Genomic DNA, 22,306 nt, shown 5'->3' with positions numbered 1-22,306 from the left:
GGAGGCCGGGGACCAGGTGGGCAAGAGAAATACAAAAAGGCAATAATAAAAACGTTAAAGTAAGGCGGGAAAATAGCTGAAGCATTCTCCCATTACCATCAAAATCTTTATAAAGAGCGGGGGGCCCAAGGTATACGATATCAAAGAATACCTAGTGCGGGGTTCGAAATTGAGGGAAGCTGGGAGCTATTTAACTCCTGCTTATAGCCTGGAAGAGCCTGGATGGCTTAAAACTAGCAGTTACCTGGAGCTACTTTTGGCTCCCCAGGCAAACTGATTCAGAACAAACAGAACTATGTAAATGTAATACTGTGCATTTGGGACAATCTATAAATAACACATCTGTATGACATTTAAAGCAAGAGTCATCATAAATAATGGATACAATTATATTTTTGCACTTTATGTGGAAGTCGTTCCCCAGTGGTAGCTTCTGGTGTCAGTTACTGCTGGATCAGGAGCTCAATTTCGCTCCTGCTTATCCAATCCGAATTTCTAGCCCTGTAGCGGACATAGAATTACCAAGTATTAATATGGAGGCCGAGTGGTTGCTGGTGTGAGGGGTCAGTAATGTGAGGCGTGCAACTGCTTGTAGTTTTCTCAGTATTTGACATTTTATTAATGAAAGAAAATGCACAAAAAAACTAACTAAGCCTACTCTCTACCAGAGAGTCTGCTACCTGGTCCAGGTTCTAAGGGAAAATCTCCTAGCATACACAAAACTGGCCCTCAAACTAAACAAGAAAACATTCAAAGTAACTCAAACAAAATAAATAAATGATTACCAAATAACCAGTGACTTGCATAACTTCCACTTGTCCTGGGTAGATCTCTTTCCCAGGAATGTCCAAAGTCAATCTCTCCCAAAGAAAAGTAAAGTCTTGAATCAGTTCTTGAAAAGTTCCAAAAGAAACAAAAGTTCATCTAAACCAATTCCACTGGCAACAGTTCTTTCTCGGTTTGTTGAAAAGTTCCCTTTCCAATTTCTACAAAGAAAACAACACCAATGGTAATTCTGGATAACATCCTTCCAGGATGGACTTGAAAAAGTTCAAAACGAAAGTACCACTTCTGCTTCAAAAACTGTCCATCTTTTTGTAATCTCTGCAGCATCTTTAGTACAATTTGTTAGGATGCTTCTTCTAAGGGGAATGCTTCCCTCTTGACAACTCCATTCTGCCAATGACACAGTGAAAGCAGGCTCCTTTGCTTCATAGTGTGCTGCTTCAAAAACCTTCAATATAATGTTCTCTGACAATATTATAGACATCTACAGTTTTGTTAGCTCTGCTGCAACTTGATATTTTGAGGATTTATCAGGCAACTTAAAGACAAGACACTTCAACCTCCACAGGTAGGCAAGGCACTCTTCCTTCCTATGCCATAAGAAAGGGACATCCTCTTTGCCTCTTCTGTCTGCCTTACAGCTACCATTTGAATCTGTCTTGGCTTCTAGACTGCTTCTTTGTCTCAGCTTCAAGTCTCAGCTTTACAGATTGTTGATCAGTTCTTTCAACAAGCACCCAGCTCCTGTTCCCCAGCGTTATGCACACCTTCTTTGTTCCAGAAGTTAACCCAAAGCTGTATTGCCACTCTTCCAGCCTTCGATAATCACCCTTGTATAAGAGGACACTGGATTTGTAATAGCTTCAACAACTTCAAAACATCAGTGGTCAGGTGTTAATAGGGCTGGTTTCACATTAGAAAGGATCTTCCTACTGGCTTGGGTAATGTTTGCTCGTGTCGGGACTTCTACAAATGTACATTATTTGTTCTGGATGTTACAAGAATCAGGTTTCCCTAGAGAAACAAAATTAGGTACACGCAACCACTCTAATGGAGAATTTCAAATTAAAGGTTTGCGTTCCCTTTTATTCATACAGAATGCTGCTTTAACGTGGCTCGGGCATCACAATCACTTACACGCAACCTTTCTTTGATGCAAGTGTTATTTTAACAATTCAGGAAAGTCAGCTGCTACCTTTCGATTCATCACAAACAGCGTCCTCCCTCTTAACTGGAGACCCGCAACCAATCCTGTAAGGGTCTTCAATACAACAATGCAAACTAAAAGGCTTTCCTTATATGCGAGCACTTGACTTGTGCTAAACAAGCGCAGGATACATTTCCTTTGTTGTAAAGACTTCCAACGGCAACAAACAACTTTTACTCATTCCCACTTCTACACAAGTGCTAATTGAACTTGTTAGAGTTGCTGGCAAGGAGTTTTTAGTGAAATGGAGAACAGAGCTTCACTCCAAAATCACTGAGCTTGTGGGCGGCTTTCACTTCCCATCTTTTCTTCCTGCTACTATTACTTCAGGCACTCTTGTGGTTGTGAACCACACCCTTCTGCAGCACGGTTGTCTCTGATCCAGCCTCGACCACAGAGTCTCCTTCTCTCCTACTTCCCTCAGCTTGCTTCTGTACACAAGCCTCGGGTAGCTGCACGACACTTGCTCGTGAACTGCCAGCCTCATGCTCTTCTCCTTCTGCTTCTGCTACTACTGCCAACCGTCTAGCTCCTGCTCTTTCATACTGCTCCTTCCTGCTGCAGCCTTTTATGCCTCTCAGGTGGGGTAATTGAATTCAGGTGCAGGCCCTTAATGTTAATTGCCTGACGCTGGTAATGGCTATTAGGCCTGTTTGCCTGTCCTTTAGTCCTGCATGCATCCACAACCCTCTTCTTCGTCACAGTCCCTGAGGGATTCTGGGACATGTAGTTCCCTTTAAAGAAATTAGGTTTTTCCACTTCTTTTAGTTGGTAAAAAGCCATCAGAAGGGCAGGGTTATGGGCAAAGTTAAAAAGGGGTTCTGCTCAGTCTTCCTGGCCCGATTTCCCCCCCCCCCATGTGATCCGCCCACAGTACACCATCCCCTTGGTGTGGATCAGAGTGCCTGCCTTTGCCTGGTGGCATGAGAAGGGTCCCAGACAAAGTTCCTGGGGGAAATCCCAGACAAAGTTCCTGGGGGAAATCCCATCGGATTCTCCACACTGGAAACTGACCCAACACCAGAAGAAATACAGGGGGCGATAAACCAACTACAGTCAGGAAGGACTCCGTGACCCAATGGATTCCTGCTTGAATTTTGGAAAAAGACCGGAATGAAGGTGGCGACTGCAATGGGATTTATGTTCATAGAAAGCTTAGAGAAGGGTGCACTGCCCGAGGATCTGCAGGAGGCAATAATAGTGGTCATGCATAAAAAGGGAAAACCCCCAGAACAATGTAGCGTGTACTGGCCCATTTTGCTGCTAAATGGAGATTCTAAAATTCTGGGGACGGTGGTAGCAAATAGGTTGCTAAGTGTGATCGATAAACTAATTTGACAGGGCCATGAGAATGAATCTCGGGCGAGTGAACAAAGCGCTGAGTAGGACCACTTACTTGGCCAGCCCGCACGCAACTATAGCCTTAGACTTGGAGAAAGCCTTCAAGTCAGCACTGTGGGAATACCTCTGGCCAGTAATGGAGAAACTGGGATTCAGCCCTCGATTAATGAAATGGGCAAAATTGCTCTATGTGGTCCAACAGCTAGAATAAGGGTTAATGGTCATATATCAAGAGGTTTCCATTACAAAGGGGAACCAGACAGGGGTGCCCCCTCTAACCACTCCTGTTCTTGATGGCCATAGAACCACCAGCGGAATTGGGATTCATTCAAACTCCTGCCGGAGAAACGGGAGGCGGAAGCTTTTCCTGAGAATTGCCCTCGGACCACTTGCCAGGGAAATGATCAAATATTTGGGCATGCGGATTGGTGTGGAGAGGGCTGTCTTTATTCAAAACAATGTGGACCCCATACTAGGGAGACTGTAGGCCAACGCCAAACACTGGGCGAACCTCCAGATCTCTAAGCTGGGTAGTGTGAATGCATCATTGAGTGGACACAGACACGAAAGTATGGTTTGGGCTAAACACTTTTATTTGTAAAATAACAAGGGGTTGGAAAAAGGCCAATCTAGTCCTATGCTAAGGTGGGAATTCCTTACCTAACAAAAACAAATGATAGTCTGCGTCAGAATGTCAAAATCAAATGTCTGTCTGTGTCCAAAACCTATTCTTGCCCTTACTTCTAAAGTACATAATGTGTAAGGATGTCAGCCAAAATGGAATAAATGTTCAAAACACTAAGTTCAACAGGGTCTCTTCCAGCTCTGAAAAACAACATCCTGGGTTCCCTTCCCCAAGGTTCAAACTGGTCGGTGTACCCAAAGGAAAAGATTCTTCCACTTTTACAAGGTTCAATGTTCTCGCATATAGTTCACAAAAGGTTCCTTCAACAGGGAGGGGGTGCGTCCCAGCCCCCCGTTGAACCCGGTTTCTGAAGCACCAGTTTCATTAGGGGTGCACAAATTTCAATGCCCGGGGTTCCCTTCCCCTAGCTTTACGACAGTTCCAAAAAATGGTCTCAAGGTTTTCCTTCCACAAGATTCAGCTCGTTAGGATTTCCAACCTGTATCGAGTCTCAGTCTCTCAATATTCAAAAAAAGACCAGTTCCAGGTTAACTTCACCTTCCTTCTGGTTTCTTAACACTTCATGCAGATTGCTTTCTTCTGATTCACTTTAGCAATCTCCTTGACTGTTTCAAATGGGGTAACCGGTCTTGGCGCCGTTGTCGGACCACACGGTCCAACCGTTGCAGATTGCGCAACCGGTACACCTGGTTGCATCCTTTTCACCAACATCACAATGTTTTTTAATGGATATGGGTGTTTGACCAAAGTCAATATATTTGCGGCTTAATTGACTGTAGTCTATTTCGCAGCGAAAATAGACTACGGTCAAACAACCCAAATCCCTGTCCCGCCAGTTGCCCTATACCAATCCCCCTCCCCTACTTACCTTTTTTGGCCAGCTGCCAGAGCTTCTGCTATACCCCGGCAGCGTCCAGCGTCCGTTCCGTCCCTCCAACACGGGTCAGAGCTAACAATGTAGGGTCCCTTTTTGTTTTTGTTCCTTTTTTTTGTTTTTCGAGTCCCACGCTCCCAGAACAACTCCTGAAGCCCATTATACCAAACATGGGGAGCGAGGAACACCCCCGCTCCTCATGTTCGATATAATGGGGTACGATTTTTTGGTAGTGGCCAAATTCGGCCAATTTGTCCATACGGACACATTTTTTCAGTCAACTTGGGAGCTTCCACTTTAATCTTACTGTTTCAAAGTTCATGTGGGTTTGGCCAACAGTTGTTTCACAATGTTTTCCACGGATTTTGGCCCACACTGGTTTCTCAATGCTTTCACTGTCTCGTGCCACTCACTTGGTTCCCAATGGTTTTCTCTGGCCACTATTGGTTTCACAATGCTTTTTGCTCGCCATTTCCTCTACTGGTTTTGCAAAGCTTTTTGCTGGCTCTTGCCACGACTGGCTTCACAATGCTTCTTTCTGGCTCTTGCCACTACTAGTTCCACAATGCTTTTCGCTGCTGGTTCTTTGCCACTACAGGCTCCGCAATGCTTTTTGCTGGTTCTTGCCACAATTGGTTTTGCAATGCTTTTCATTCTCAGGATGGTATTCAAAACAAATCAGATTTTATAGTTCAACAGTCTATGCAGGCTCGACAGCCCCCTCGCTGTGTCCTGGCGCCCTTAACTAGGTGGACTCACTCGGTTGTGCATACAGCGGTTCTGCGAGTCCCCAGTCTCACATGGGTCGACTTCTCCATGCGGTGTCTCACGTCGCTAGTGCGTCTGCGTTTTTGCTACTTCCTTACCAGTAGGCTCTTGTGGGCCCTGCAGCTTCCATCTTCCCATGTGTTGGGGATTATAAAGTCCCCGCCAGGCAGATTGGTCCTTTGGCGACTAGACAGCTCAGTTTTCTGGATACAGTCCTTTCTCCACGTTGTTCGTGTTGTCCTTGTCTCAATACCAAAGTGGCGATAGTACTCTTCTTTGTCCCAGTAACATAGTGGTGTGTTTATGTATGTATGTATGTATAAGTGTCATTAGGAAAATAGGGATGAGTCTGACAATATCCAATACAGGCCTGGGAGATATCCTCTCTATGAACGGGAAATGTGGGATACCATGTCTCACCTGGGGGGCCCTCCTCCTCTCTCCCCAAGTCCCCCCCGCTAACGTGATCCTCCCTCACATATCCAATAAGGCGTTTGTGAGGTCCCCCGGTCTGACAACAGTCCTCACTTCGCCAATGAGGCATTTCATCACATCACAAGTTTGCAAGGAATTCAACACAAATTCTCTTGTGTGTATCGGTTGCAAGCAAACGTGTTGTGTGAGCGCTTCAACGGGCTGCTCAAGTAAAACATAGCCAAGATAAAGAAAACATTGAATAAGAGCGGCCTACATTGTTTGCCCTTAGCTTTATTCGCATTGCGCAACAAACCAGGGTCCAACTACCATTTAACCCCACATTAGGTGGTAACCGAGCAGCGCATGCGATTGCCCCCGACACGCTCACTAGGATACTTACTGATACTGAAAAAATGTCTCGGACAGGAGATGTACGAGTACACCGCTGCCTTGATGGCTAGTGCTTCTTATTTCTCGCCAACTGTAGACACAACAGGAGAGGCCCAAAGGAAAAGAAGAAGGTAACAATGCAGAAACGAACGAGGAGCGACTGAAAGCACCACAACTTTATCTTGGCGACACAGTCCTTTTGCATGATTTTACCAGGACCTATTTTAAGCGTAGATTCACAGGTCCCCATACTATCAAACAAATAACAGATCAGGCAGTAAAAATCAAAAGGCAAGAAAGGGTGGAATTACCTTGGGGACGTCAAACCTTGTCGAGCAGCAGCCTCTCCTATCAATGACAGCGAAAGGGCCAATGTTCCCTAGGAGCATCGCAGCCCAGCAGAGGCAAACCCATGATTACTCGGTCCAGAGATAGGGAAAGGACTTCCTACCCATCCAGAGTGAGGGTACACTGTTTACTATTTTTCTTTTCACACGTGAAAGTTGCGACTGTTATTCCTCCATCGTCCCATGCTTCCCGAAAATCCTCACCCTGCGACCTTCCAAGGCCAATATGTCCTCTTAGTTAGGAGATCCAACCGCTTAAGAAGACCCTCTCCCAGTTTATTTTCTTTGTTTTCCTGGCCTATTTATCCCAAACATACCCACAACTTTAGCGAGGAAATCCGTCTGTAATTGAAGTACTTCGCGACCCTAGAATACGCACTGTCTGGGAACAGTTATTCCTTATTGCAGTAGAACATCGCAACTGCAGAGCTTAAAATAATAAGCACTAAGAACAAAATAATGAATTTTTAGCACATTTCAGGCGGGTGATCAATATCCTCAAGACCACACAAGGTTCCGAAACGGATTAAGTTATGAATGCCATTATTAAAACTGAGATACTGTTGTCTTGTGTCTTCTTTTCATTTGGTATCTTTGTCCTCATTTTTGGTGAAAGTCTTTTGTTATAGAAAATAAAGATGTGACTCCTACTAACACAACCCCAATCCTGGCAGGTGTCACTACCAGGTCAGGTGGGGAGGTAAGCACTGCCAAAACAGTTAGGAGAGGTAGATACAGTGTTGATGTAGAAGGGGTTGATTTCCATCTCACTGATACTGTTTGAGTATCCAATAACATGTGGTACAAGCACATGACTAAAGTAGGTAAACAGACCACTGGGGGGAGCTGTGATGTCTGCTCTCTCATCCCCCAAGCCATGAGTGCCTCCCGAACGTTTGTGGCAACTGAAATACCGGCAGCAAGAGCACAGTGCCTTATGTACCTATCAATGTACACCCCCCGTGGGGGAATTTCAAGGGAAAGTGTCAATCTTAAGATGGATGTCCAAAACAACATTTCTCTATGAAAACAGCTATATAAAAACACTAGACATGACGGACAGCTTTAGGAAAAAAGACCAAGCATATATACAGTATATGTAGTGTGCTAAGAAAGGGGCGAATAGAGACAGGAGGAGAACCATGATGCTGGAAAAGACCACATATGCTTGTGTAATGGCCAAGTATACACAGCTGAAGGATGGAAAGGAGTAGTGGGGAGCAAGGCACATACTCTCCTAAGAGTTACAGTTTGTGAGGTTCAAGAAGTACCTAAAGGAATGGGAAGCAAGTGTGAAGTTACTGATCTGGGTGGAGAATTAAGCTGGACCAATGCCCATAATATCACTGAAAAAAGCAGCATTATGTTTCCAGGAGTGGTGTGCCGCCAATGATCTCTGCCTTAATGCCAGTAAGACTGAGATTCACCTCAATGGCATACCTGGCCCCTCCTTTCCTATCGCTCTCTGGCCAGGCTCTCTTGGCGGTCTACCTTCTCCCACAAGTGAGGCTAAAAACCCTGGGGTCATCTTCGACTCCAGACTCTCCTTCTCTCCTCACATCTCTGACATCTCTAAGAAGTCACACTACCAGCTGCACCTTCTCAGAGGTATCTTCCTTCCCTCTCCTTCCCCCAGAAGCTTACTGTCTCCAAAGCTCTGGTTCTCTCAATGCTGAGCTACTGCAACAGCCTCTTTCTAAATCTGCCTGCTTCTACTCTCCACCCTCTGCAACTCATCCAGAACAGGACTTCGAGACTTGTCCTTGGCCTCATGCCCAGGGATCGTAACAGGACTGAAATCTCTGCACTGGCTCCCAGTGACTCTGAGGGTTAAGTTCAAAACCCTCTGTATTGTCCACAAGGCCTTCTGCGGCCTAGGACCTCAAGACCTTCAACTCTCTCATCCTGAATAGCTTCCTTCTCGAGCTCTTCGCTCATCCGTCTCCAACTCCCTCAGGGTCAGTCGCTTCTCCAAGCAACGAGTTGGTGGTAGATCTCTTTGTTCGGCTGGGGCCTCCCTCTGGAACAGCCTCCCTGCCTCCCTGAAACTTGAGGAGAACCATCTCCGGTTCCGGAAGCACCTCAAGACCTTCCTCTTTGTTTCCGCTTTCTCTCCTCCTCTCCCCTGCTGAACTCTGACTGAAACTGCACCGGTAACCTGGCTACCCTCTGATCACAGGCCCAGGTCTCCTCCCCCGCCAGCTGCACACCTACACTGCCTCCCGGGCAACCCCTGCACTTGGTGGCTGGTTCTGTATCCCTACAGTACCCACTAGCTCTTGACACTTGATGTCTGTACTTACCCCTGCACTTGCCACTAGCTGGCTGCACTTTTACCTATTTGTATTTCTTTTATTTATTTAATACTGTTGATCCTATGCACTGCACTGCCCCCTCCCCCTTCCACGCTGCACTTTCCCTTTCCCCGTTCCCCTGTACTTGTGCAATCTCAATGTCACCTGGCCTAGTAACATTGTTGTCTGTTTTCCCTCTGTTCCCACTCCCTTGCCTCCTCCAACCTTGAAACACTTGTGTATATGCGCGTTATTAATGCCATATCATATCAGAATGACGGGGCAGTAAAGGTTGGAGAAAACAAGGAATGCAAGCAGACAGTAAAAGTTCCAGGCATGAAAGTTGGGACAGCAGTATTAATGGATCATTATTGGGCCTGCGGACCCAAGGCATACGAGATGTTGCTGCCAACTGGGGGGGAATATGCTCACTGGTGCACATCAATATGCCACAATTAGTAGTTCCCCAGAAAGACATCAAAACAGGCAAATTCCCTAAAATGGACGGGCCAGAAGAAATAAGAGGTCAGTAGAATTAGCTAGGGGCAAGAGAGGAAACTACATATCGTCAGCAATGGAAGACTCTCTGGACGGCATACCACCTGAGCACCGGTTGTTCAGCAGAGATGTTCTTTGCATAAGTAGTTTCTGCAGTACAGACATACACAAACGCAAAATGGCTCCAGATTACGAGGTGGCAGTTGATGCAAACAATAAACTCAACAGTCCACTGTTTCAACACCATAAAAAAAGAGCTCTGAGAAGTAAGGTTGATGGCCCTCCAGAACAGGTATGTTCTGGACTTCCTTACAGCAATGGAAGGAGTAGTTTTTGCCAAGATTGGATCTTCTTTTTGCACTTTAATTCCAGCAAACTATGAAGCTAATGGGAAGCTTACTGTGGCAGTTACCAGATTTTCACAAATGCATGCCAAAATGGAGGAAGAAGCGAAAAGGGCAGAAAAGGATGATGGTTGCTGTCAGATATTCTCATGGATACCTACATGGATGATCAACAGACTGATTACTACGGTACTTGGGACACTATGTGTGGTCAGGATATGCATCACACAATGCCGAAAAGCAACAGAGAAAACTGTAAGAATGAAAGTATTAGTAGAAACAACTTCTGAAGAAGACAAGATACTAACGGCTTTGAGATACCCTAAGGACACAAATAACAGTGTCCACTGTTGCCGACAGGAGTAGAGTTCGAGGAGCCCAAAGATTACAAAGAATATTGGGGGAAATGGGTGTGGTGCAACCCGGAAGGAGACTACTGTTACGTGACATGGAGTTTAGATGACCATGCAAGATTCTATTATGGACATCTAGGTCGAGTGATGAAGATTTGGCTCCCGAGGGCAAAGGTAAATACATTTGGAGAAGTGGTTGACAAGTCGACCAGAGGAGGTCTGAAGAGAGAGTCCCTGAAATGGCCCTCATGTCCCATATGCGCATGTCAGCTCAAAGGATGAGAAGCGAGAGATGCCAGTCGCTGGTTGGCCAACTCCATGTGAGCAGATATTCTCTTAGACAACTGTTTAAACCCTATCCAGCTGATGTCTTCGCAGATGCAGTTTCCTCATCACTGGACCAAGTTGAATAATGATAAATATCCAGCCGTACTGATGTCATTAGTGACAATACGACGACATAATAACGTTTGTGCCGAAGTAAACTTGCATCCCTGCACAAAGTTACGCAGACACACATGTGCACACACGAAGAACATGGATACACTGTTCTGTAGATAGAGGACAGATACATATATATACTGCCAGAATCCTTTCCTTTTCACTAGCCAAAAGTATAAATACAAGAAAGCAAAATTCATAAGGAGCAAGCTTTTAGCCGCTTATTGCAACTAACCATATGAAGCTACTGGGACTTAGAAGGAACCTGGAAGGACTTGACGACTACTAACCTCTAAAGAAAATAATAGAATTTAGATATATAAGGAGACCATAGACTGACTGTAGTGAATTCACCTGAAGCAACAGGCCTCAGAATAAGGGAAGAAAGGATGCAGACTCTGCAGCATGACGCATCGAGCCTGTGCTCGCAGCCAAGGAAATGGGCAGGTGGAAAATTCCTGGCTCCCGAGGCAAGGAGCCACCTGCAAAATAACAGAATAAAATCCTCACTAATTGCAGACCGAAAAGCTCAGTTTTGCAGTCCTCACCCAGGTGGCCATTTATCCGTGGTGGGAAGAGAAGTTGTTCCCAGCAAAGACCGACAGAATTGATACATGCGTTGTCCATCAAACATTGCAACCGGTAGTCACTCTCCCAGGCTGGGTTGCTATACCAGTGGCAACAATGGGGACACAGTCTTTCGCATTACCTTGAAAAGGTACACTAAGCGCTGTGAGAAGAACAGGGTCCTAGGTCTGGGGAGACCCGCCTCAGAAAATCGCAACAATCAAATCTTGGGGTTGTGTGTAACGAGCAAAGGCCCAATGGTCGTCCTAGGACGCTGCAACCATGCAATAGATAGTTTTGGGGGAAGTCTCAGGCGAACCCGCCTGACATGGGAGGACCAATTAACCAACTCATAGAGGGGATATCTATACGTGTTACTACCCGAGCTACCCAATGGGCTTGGTTCTTACGTTTTTGAGGAAGGGTTGGGAATTGTGACTTCCATATGGGATAAAAGCGTGCGACTGCTGGAGATTTTTGTATTTCCTGTATGATCCCTGACTGTTTGAAAAATAAAAGTTCTGATTTGCCCCATGGCAGAGTCCACTGTCATTGGCAGGGGAGGGTTCTATAGGGCCTGGGTACTCTGCTGAGATGCGATTCTGTGGTGCCAGCCACCGGTCTGCTGGCATGCCTTTACACCAGGGTCAGGATCCAAAAGTAATGCCCTTTCCCTGGTCACTTGGGAGGAGGATAACCCAGGAAGAGAAGAGGACACCTTGAGATTCCTCACAGTAGGGAACATTTATTCAAAATGGTTGGGATTTTTGAACATCCAGAAGTACTATTGGACATCCCAACTCAAAGCAGCGAATTAATGGGTTTTTGACGACAGGGGAATGGATCATATCAAACTGGGTAACAATCCCCTATTCAAGTGCTATAAAGGAATCCACAAACAGTCAAACTACTGCAACAGGCCTGCGTACACTTGAAACACAGAAAGAAGTGCTCAAGGCAATGGGCTGGGGCGGAACGGTGACGATGGAAGCACAGATATGGGAAAACGTGGATTTGACCGAAATAGGTAAAATGGGGAACCAAACAAGATGGTACACTGAAGGTATCAAGGTAATCTGACATTTCGTTCCCAAAAGCAATTGCCCACTTTTCTACATTTAGCCGATACATACGAGCTAGCAGACGGAGACCAATTCACATATCTGCGATTATAACACACAATAAGGCATGAGGATATGGCTGACTGGGACGTCCCGCAATGTTCCCTGGTAGAAGCTAACCCTTTGGAAGCTAAAATCACAGGCAAACCTGTCACGCTACTATATCAAGTGATAAATATTTTTACCTGACCAAGCTGAAGGAAAGATGGGAAAGGGACTTGGGGGCATTAGAGAACGATTACTGGTTGGAAGCCCTGAGGTCACCCAGGTAAGTCATTATCTCCAGTACAAAATACTGCACCGGGTGTCCTACATCAGGGATCGGTTTCATCGTATGGGGAGGGCAACAGACCCATTTTGTCTGAGGTATAAAATGGCAGTGAGCTGGGCATCTTCATGCTCTTGATCTGGGATTGGCCAAAGATACAGTCATTCTGTGGTTCAATCTCGGACACTATGCCCAGGATTCTAGGGGGGCATGTACCGAATATCCTAAACTAGAGCTCTTACATATTTGGGGGGGGGGGGACACTGACTTCAACTCTAAAGAGAAGAGCCTGATTAAAACCGCACTAATGATGGGTAAGAGTGACCTGGAAGCCGGATGGGGCAGCCTGATAGCACCTAGCATTAATAAATGGTGGTAAGGCATGGACCAAAGTTGTGAATTAGAAGGGAGAATATACAGGGAGAGAAGATGTCCCCAAGAACACCACTATACATGGGAACACTGGCATGAGATGGCATGAAACAACAAGGGTGTAGTTTCCAGTGGTGGGCCACTAAAAAAGGGGAAACGTATCAAGACCGCAGTGACATGTGGCACTGGGTGGCTGGAGGAGAGGGATGGAGCTTGTATTGTAGGGCCTAGCTGGGAGACAAAACAATGGTATTGCTAATTGAACCATACCTTTTGTTTGTTCCTACAGTTTGCTTGTTTTATTATGGCAAGTTGTACTACATCTGTAGAAATGATAAAAATTGTTTTATTAAAAAAATAAATTAAAAAAATAGTCATGTCCTGACATCTCTAGCCTGCACTGGCAGAACAGACCCAAAGGAAGCTTGGGGTAGCGAAGGGAGACCCGATGCACCTGACATCTAAGCTCTTTCCATTAGCGAGGATGGGATTCAGAGCCACAGTTGAGAAGAGTAGACCGCAACAAAACCAGGGGGGGCTGAAGACATCTGGTGAAGACAAACCCCAGTAGCGGTAGCCTGCGCAGTTGCATACCAATCTTTCATTGGAGGGCAGTGAAAGTCCGCCAGTGAAGTGGCAGGCACAGTCAGACGAGGTATCAGAGAGGGAAAGAAACTTGCAAATGCCCAAAGCAAGGGAGCCCTAAGGGAGCAGAGAAGCCTGGAGATGACCAAAGCAAACAGGGACCCCAAGGGGAGAAAAGCTTGCAGATGCTGAAGAAACCAAAGAAGACGCATCAGTAAATCTCCAGCCCAAGAAAGATGACAAGAACATGGAAACAGAGTAGTAAAATGAATTTCAGATGGGACTCAATGTCCAAGCATCCTAGAGACACTAGAGAAATCTAGTTTAATAAGGGGAGAGGGATGACTGCAGGAACCTGAAGAGAAAGTTCCAAGAGCCCACTGTAAAGGGTACGAAAGGTGGATCCAACTCCTTGGATTAAGGGTATGTCTGTGTTGTGGCTAACACCCTCCTCATCATTTTGGGACTAGGAAATTATGCATCTTTTGGTCCTGAATAGACTGCCTTCGACCATATTCGATCTTTCTGAATTTCTGTTCTTAGCAAATATTTCCAGGATGCCCTTAGCCATCAGGAGGTTTGAACTGTATATTTTGGTATTTTTTCTTTTCATCTTCTTGTAAGGCATCTTTTACTTCAGATTATTACGTATTTACTGAGAGCGGACCTAGCTTCGAGAAGCAACAGAGCGCTTTACAACAATACAGATACACGACAGAGTGTTTTACAGAGCTATTCAACAGTACAGATGAATAACAACGTTATTTTCAGAGTTAACAACAGAAAAGATATACAGCGGGGGTAGGACACACAGGGGCACAGATGAGGGGTACAGATGTACAGGAGGAGGAGAGAGGCAGACCGAGCTCCCCGCTTGATCTATTTGGTAGTATACATATAAGCACAGCAGAATGTGAAATCTTGTAATATCACTGCAGTGAGTATTTGAAAAGATGCATTACAAGAGTAAAGAGAGCCATTTACCGCATAGCAGCGGGCAAATACTAACACCGGCAAGATAGAAACAAACATTGAAAGAGGCAACTTGCCACATATTGTGCCCCCTATAGTTACAGTATGCACTGAAAGAATAAGATATAAAAAAGCCAATCATTTAAGGTGGACTTAGGTTCTGTTTGTGCACAGGAAAAATAATGCTAAACATTGAACATTTAAAACGCCCATGGCCAGACCAAACAAAACGAAAGGCCAAGCCTGGGTAAGACTTTTAAAATCATCTAAAATTGAGGTACTGTTTCGAAATGGCACAGGGAGGGTTTATAGTGGTACTGTCTGCAGACTGTATATTGAGAATTCCTTCTATGGTATGTCATTGCAGGGTAACACCGGTTCAATACAAGCGCAGGCTACCTGGACCAGCACCCTTTGAAAAATGAATGGTGCGTAAAAAGCTGAAAAACAAAGGGATCAGTAGTAGATTAGAATAACAGAGGGATATTTAGACTTATTAATATTGTCTAAATGATGTTTCCCACTGCAGGTCAAGTCCTAAAATCAAGATAATGAATAGCATCCCGACAAAATGTATGGTGAAACAAATTGAAAACCCTACTGACCCAAGTATATTAAGTAATATTATGTCCAAAATCTGGGTCCTGAAGAAAGCGAATTGAACAAAGCGCTAGCAGCAGAAACTGGCCAATCATTATTTTTCAAGACAACCTTGAACTCTTGTGACCCTCAAAAATAAGTGAATGCAAAGAAAAAAACACATTTTAATAATTCACAGAGAACCTTCTGTGTTTTAGTGAACCACATATGAGAGAGCAATACCGTGAGGGACCTCCCAGAGTGTTTGTTGTGTTCTCCTAGATAATTTGGGGCTGAGGCTGTTACAGTTGACATCTGTGATACTCAGATTATCAACAGATAGGGTCCAGTTGACTATTGGAACACAATATCATCATTTAAATTGGAGAGTCAGACTAGGGCTAGCCTCTTCTCTATCGCCTTTACCTAGATAAGCAGAGCACCAGTGCTACCTAGGGAGAGAAAATTCAGTGAAAGAGATAGTTAGATTTCTTCTGTGAGGGACTTATAGTGAGCTGTCAGCGAGCAGTTTCATAACAATGATATGATAGGATAAGTCATTTATAACGCACCTGTACACAAGTGTTTATAGGCGCGACAAGACAAGGGCGGGAAGCAGAGGGGGGGACAATACAAACGTTCTTACTAGGCCTTGTGGCATTCCGATCGTGCAAGTTCGAGGACGAGAAGTGCAAGGGGAAAGGGGGGGGGGGGAGTGCAAGGAAGGGGAAAACTGGGCATCAATGCTCTGAGTAAGTCCAGCCAGGGCATCGCAGCTCTGGGTCGTGCAAGGAAAACAATGATTTATTAACCCTGACATCATCCTCCATTTGGGAAATGCAAGACTGAACTTCCTCCAGTCGAGAGAGCCTACATCCCAAATCTCTGACTTGTTGGTAGAAACATCCTTGGATATGGATTTCATAAGGGCTAACATTTCCCTGGGCATTGGGTCCCCCGTCTTCCATCGCAGGATCAGTGGGCTTTTCATCAGAGTTCTGAGATTTACTCGTTGGCTCTTAAGCTTGCTGATGTGAGCCACCTTCAGTGACTTAGAATATATGTTTCAGAGAGTTCCTGTTAAAGTTTAGGTTACCTGTGTATCACAGTATTAAGGGTGGCCTTGCATTTAGAGTACTGTGGGCACAAAACATGAAACCGTTAACATGGTTTGGGTCTGTTGGAGCTCACTGTATAGTTTTAAGAATAGTCCCTCTGGCTTTTGCAACAAGCCCATTAGAGCATTGTTCAACCTTGATGGCTTTTTGCATCTTAAAGCTCAAAGGGCAGGCCATCCGAGTTCTGCGTTGATAAAAAAGAAGGTGGCTCACCTCAACGTCTGTGCTGTTTTTTTCTGGGGACAGTCTACCCCACGGGTGGTGTAGGATATAGAGAGCCCAGACCTCCCACTTGGAAGTATATATGGCGTAAGTCGCCTCTTCCTCCCAATATCATTTTGGTGTGCTGCAGTAAAGTGAATGATATATGTGGAGCTTCCCCCCGGGGGCGCCTGTCCCTTCTTCACATACGTACATCGCTCTGGAAGCAGGGTGTCCATTCCTCCTCTCCTTCTTGTGGTTCCTTTTTGGTCTCTCTTCTGGGAGCAGTCCGCCGCAATCCCCAGTTCTATGAGTCAGCACTGTCCTGATGGCATTCTTCTCTGATCTCGTAAACCAGACTTAACACCGCCTGCACTGCAGTTGCACATTTTCTAAGGGCGGGGGTAAATATTTGACAGCTTTTGTTGCAGCGAACACAATAAAAATATTCTCTGACTATCCTATCAACAACATGGCCCTGACAATCTTCCATGGGAAACTGTTATAGTTAAATGATCACCAATGTCCTTCATGTGCTAGGCCTGATGGTTTTACCTAAACGCTTTACAGGAGGTATTATCCTACTACTATGAAAAAAATCCCCCTTCCACACCGAACTAATCCTCGACACTTCAGAAGTATTTCACTCCCATAGCTAATGTCTGTTTTTTCTGGTTGCTGTACCTTTACAATTTAACCAGAAAGACCTACATTTCACCTTTAGAGCCGCCACCCTCCTGCCGCTTCTTGACATTATCCCCAACCCTACAGATAAGGGGTGAATCCCCCATTTTTACCCCATAAAAATAGACAAAAAATAAAAATAGGGAGTACAAATACTGCCAACAAAAAATAGCAAGCCGACACTTAGAACCATGTGCCCCTGCTTTTACCCACACAGCTCCATGGATATGTTGGGACCAGTAGTTCACGTAGTACCACAGGAAGAAACTACTATTATAACTGCTGATACGAAGAGGTAAACATGTATCTTTAATATAAATGAGTAACTAGGTGCAAAGAAATCATTATTACAAAAACATTTCCGTTGTCCAGTTAAAACAGATTTGTACTTGCTTGCAAAATACTCCCTTTGGGAACTGGACGTACATTTTTACTCCTTTGAAAGATAGGGAGTAAAATACTCCCACTTCCAAATCTTATCTGGAGCATTGATTATCACATCAGAGATGAAATAAAAGATCCAACCAGTCGATTCCTTCTACTTATTTTCCCTCTAGAGGCAATTACAAACAATTTATCAGTTTATTCTTTAAGCCTGGCACATACACAACATCGAAACAACACTGTAAACATGTCACCTACTCAGCTATTAACTGAGAAACCCAATCCATATCTTTATTTGAAAAATAGCGTTGTCATTTTGATCCATTCACAACTTTAAATCGGATCATCCAACCAAAGGATCTACATTTCTCCACTTCCAAATCACACATGGCTTCCTTGACAAGGAATAGCTTGCCACTGACCATTTCAACAGCACAGAGGTACATAATGCGAGTATCCCCAGTACTTTATTTAGGACAGAAACCAAATCATAACAAATGGCTTCAGTGGTTATGGTACAACTTGAGCATGTATCCAATTGGGTTACTGGAATAGTCTTTTGACAAGCACAAACTCCCTCTCACACTAATCAGACAAATTGAAGTATATACCTTTTGTTAACAAATATCTCATATGGACTTTTAATGGTGACATTTATCACAAACCTAGGACAATGTTCTAGGAGTCCAAGAAAAGACTTATTGCTTATATTCAATTATTGTTTAAACCTTTAGATGCTTCTCACCAATTTCTTGTTTGGTTTCACCCAGTTTTTTAGCTAATACATGCTCTAGAAAGGCAAAACCCACCATACAGAACTTCTGTAGTTTATCAGTTTTACTTAAGAATGTAACACGGTTATATAATCTTTAAATCATGTTCCTATCTTATCTTTCCTGCAGCTAAATTATCACCCTGAAAGATCTGAATACCTTGCTGGTGCCGAAACAGATCGTTTATAATATGCTGCAAATACAGCAGCAGGCGCTGGCTATGCTACGAAACTGGAAAACTTAGTTGAGTCACAAATTCTGCATACATCTAAGAGTTTATTCTGAATAGTTTTTTCCCTAAATGTTGAGCAGATGCCAAATCTACCATTAATGTTGCACTTGCCGTCCTGACAAAGGGCGTCAATTCATTAGTACTAGGCAAGACTCACAAGGTAACAGGTCTATGCTTGTGTGCCATGACTAGAGAAGTCACATATTCCATCCGTTCCACAAGTTGATTATGCCTTCCAGGTATAGCCTTTTTAACTCTTTACTGACTGGCAAGCCTTAAGGGTAGTCATTGCACTCATCACCGAGCTCCCAACTAGTTCCAGGTGAACCACTTCAAAAAGAAGGGCCTGCTAAAAAACCCAAGAGATGCATCCAGGAAATGTAGGTGGCCCACCTAGGCAAGGCATTAAGAAATAACACCATCTAGTGAGAGAGCACTAGAAATAGAAATATTTGATTTCTAGCACAGACTGGCCTGCACTAGAAAATGTATTTTGTTTATTTCTACAGCAATCCTGTCTATACGAGAAACAAAACATTTCTATTCAGGATATTCATGTGCCACTACTATCCGTTTAGGACCGCCCTTGCAATTATTTATTGCCTGGGTTGTAAAAATGATATCTTCTTCATGTCTAGCAAAGGTAGGAACATATTAGAAACATAGTGAATGTCATTTCTACCTACATCAATAAGATGTGCAAATGGAAATGTCCCAATATAGAGCTCCTCCTAGAGCAAGTCTTTGCTATAGATAAATGATAGCCTAAAGTTTAAAGCATATAACTTGTATGCTGAACCATTTCCTACAGTACCAGTACATAACCACTGGTTTAGAACTAAACTGCTAAGGAAACAAAATAAGAGCAAACAACAGTGCACAAGGACCACGCGGTGCAAAAGGCAAAACAATCTAAAGGATTGAAACAGAAACTGGACAGAACCCTAAGCAAACCCGGGCAATATGCTAAAATACCTACACTGCATTAGAAATCTTCTCCCGAGCTGAAATACATAGTAATCACAAACACACAAGCTCTTTTCAAATAATATTGCAATAGACCACGCACAGAACTTGAGAAAAAACACTCCTTACATCTGCTGCAATGCCACAGTAGTACGAAGAAGCTGATGTACAGAAGATCTGCACTTTAGCTATGGTGATGATTTGGCAGGTACATACGTTGTCACAGTGCCTGCACAAAGCCACCCTCGCCAATAAGACCCATTGGCCAGGCAAGGCAACAGCCTTGCCTTCCCCGCAAAGGGAAAACAGAAGACAGCTGTGATGATCTGCAAGATTTCTTGCTACATCACTGTACAGGCACAGATGCTATGACACACCGGAAGTCAAGGAAGCCAGAGGTCTTGCCCACATCGCATGCAATGACGGAGTGCTACGCTATAAGAGGCACATTCACTCAAGAAACCATTCCAACACAGGTGAGCACACCACCGGTGCAACTAGCAAAAATACAAAGCTGACAAAATGCGCTCAACCTCCGAGGATTGCTGAAGAAACTGTCCAGTAATCAAAATCTCTCCAAGAATACAGTACTCTAACATCTGGGCCTGTACAAATCAAAGGGAGCCTTGCAAAACGATTGCAATAACGAGTTAAGAGGTGAAAGGATCCACTGCTCCTCCAGGGTTCAGTTTCAGATCCTCAACCCATTTAAATGCTCACCATACAAAAAAGTATAACAGTATGCAGCCTTTGTTAACTCACACCGACTAGTACTCCAGAGCAACACACACAGTCACAACACAACTCTCTTCTCTTCTTACTGGCCTTAAAAAGACTAGCCATATACACACCCCTCCAGATACTAGCATAATGTGCAAATTTAATCCCTAAAAAGAAAACACTCCAAGATACGCAGTATCTTCCCCTTGTTACCGCCTGCACTAGTATGCTCAAAACGGAGGGTTCCGCAGTTCATGCAACACGCAGGAGCTCTACTATTGTGCTACCTGCTCTCAAAGAGTGTATCATCATTTCAAAAAAACATCTAATTTTGTTAACTACTGCGCACAAAGAAAGTATGCATTGCAACAGAAATACCAATGATTACTTGACTAAAAATACCAAGGTGGACACTGAGAATTAAAGAATTTTAGACAATGGAAGAAAAAATGCGTTTACTCACAAATTACAAAAGATGGAAGCAAAATACACAGACAAACCACGCCTAACACAATATACAACCATCTAAATTGCATGCTTCCAATAAAAGCATACCACACTGTGCTATAGCTTTCAGGCAGAATAAGAGGCTATCTGGATAACCACTGGTTGGCTATTTGACATAGCAACAAACAAATAACAAGCAATACATTTGCTGTTTTCTTAGGGGCATTTCATTAAAATGGCAAAAGATCTGTATTGCCTTGGTAGCACAATGTGTATGAACTCAAACCCTTAGTGAAAATTGGAGCCCTCAACAGGGCCACTTTTTTGAATAACAGTTCTCGACTTTGGAGTGCAGGCATTTTGTGCTCCCATTAAATACGCATCATGCTCAGGAGCAGAATTGAAATATTTCCTAACACATTGTTGTTGGGAGAGTTCCTCTTTCTTACCTGGACCCCATCCTTCAGTTTCAAGATGCACTCCATTGTATTAATGGTGATTACAACCGGCTCTGACCCCAGTTTTGTCCATGGTACGTGGATCCGTAATTCATGAATATGCCCACTTAAGAACGTAAAAGGCAACTTCAGCTCCTGAAGGTGGAACATAAAACAACGTAAGTGAAAGATGAAGAATTGGTAATACAAAATGCAAAGCAGATTATATGCATTTTGTCAAGTGATTCGTTTTGGTGAGATACTCATTTGACAACATTAGGAGTTTCCAAATGACATAGAAAGTGACACTGTAGAGTGTCTAGACCTTAGTCAAGGGCCCTTTGTCTGGGTAGAATGGAAATATGTTCCATAACATGCCCACTGTGCACCAGTACCTCTCAGATCCACAGCTCGAACTTTTCCCCTCTGGGGTGACTTACTCTTTTGTTGTAATCTTCTTCAACTAACATTGTACTGCGCGCCTTTGCTCTCTAGCTAGGTTTGCGCGTACGTAGTAAAACCCAAAATATGAATACAGTTGGTGTGCTTGCCAATGCAATAATGGTGTATGAAAAATCTATAATTTCGAAAAAACGTGAAAAACAACCCTTTGAGTCAAACGTATTTAATCATGGAAAGAGCAAATCTATTGTAATCAAGCAGACTATGCCAACAGCTTGATTTTGCTAATCAAAACTCATTCGATCACTCAACTCCTTCCATGTCCCGGAATGAGAACAGGAAGGCAGCATACATGGCAGAAGGAGCACAGACTTTGGAGTAGAAGTAAATAAATCTACTCCGATTTCTCCATTAACAAGGGATACAGACATTTCACAATGAATCTTCATGAAATGGTTTTTAAAGTTATACAATATACACGAAACCATATAGACAACATAATATTATCGTCATTATTAGGGTATTCATTTAGCACAGACTGAGCTCCAAGAAGCAACAGACTGCTTTGCAAGTCACTGGCGGAAGACCAGGAAAGCAGAGATAGAAGGGAGTAGAAAGCCAACAACGGGGCAGGGTAGGAGATTTGGCAGCACAATATTTACAAGCAACCAGGGGAGGAAATGGGAGAATATATAGCCCAATCTCAAGATAGGTGGGAAGTGGATGGTGTGTGGATCTAGGTGTTAGGAAGGAGCCATTCCTTGAAGAGGAA

The 22,306-nt window shown here is 44.0% G+C and overlaps 1 protein-coding gene across 9 annotated transcripts in view; it reads right to left on the bottom strand.

Moving 5' to 3' along the window:
• Positions 1-22,306, bottom strand: part of VPS13B (vacuolar protein sorting 13 homolog B) — a 3,421,660-nt gene that overhangs the window by 3,331,453 nt on the left and 67,901 nt on the right. For all 9 annotated transcript variants that reach the window (XM_069621427.1, XM_069621422.1, XM_069621424.1 and 6 more), the window contains exon 3: positions 21,145-21,288. In XM_069621427.1, the coding sequence (XP_069477528.1) occupies positions 21,145-21,288 (144 nt within the window). The remainder of the gene's footprint in view (positions 1-21,144; positions 21,289-22,306) is intronic.

This window comes from Ambystoma mexicanum, chromosome 5q (genome assembly GCF_040938575.1).
Source record: "Ambystoma mexicanum isolate Mex_15411 chromosome 5q, UKY_AmexF1_1, whole genome shotgun sequence".
Lineage (NCBI taxonomy): Eukaryota > Metazoa > Chordata > Amphibia > Caudata > Ambystomatidae > Ambystoma > Ambystoma mexicanum.
The sequence above is the reverse complement of the archived record's forward strand: the minus strand, read 5'-3'. Positions and strand labels throughout refer to the sequence as shown.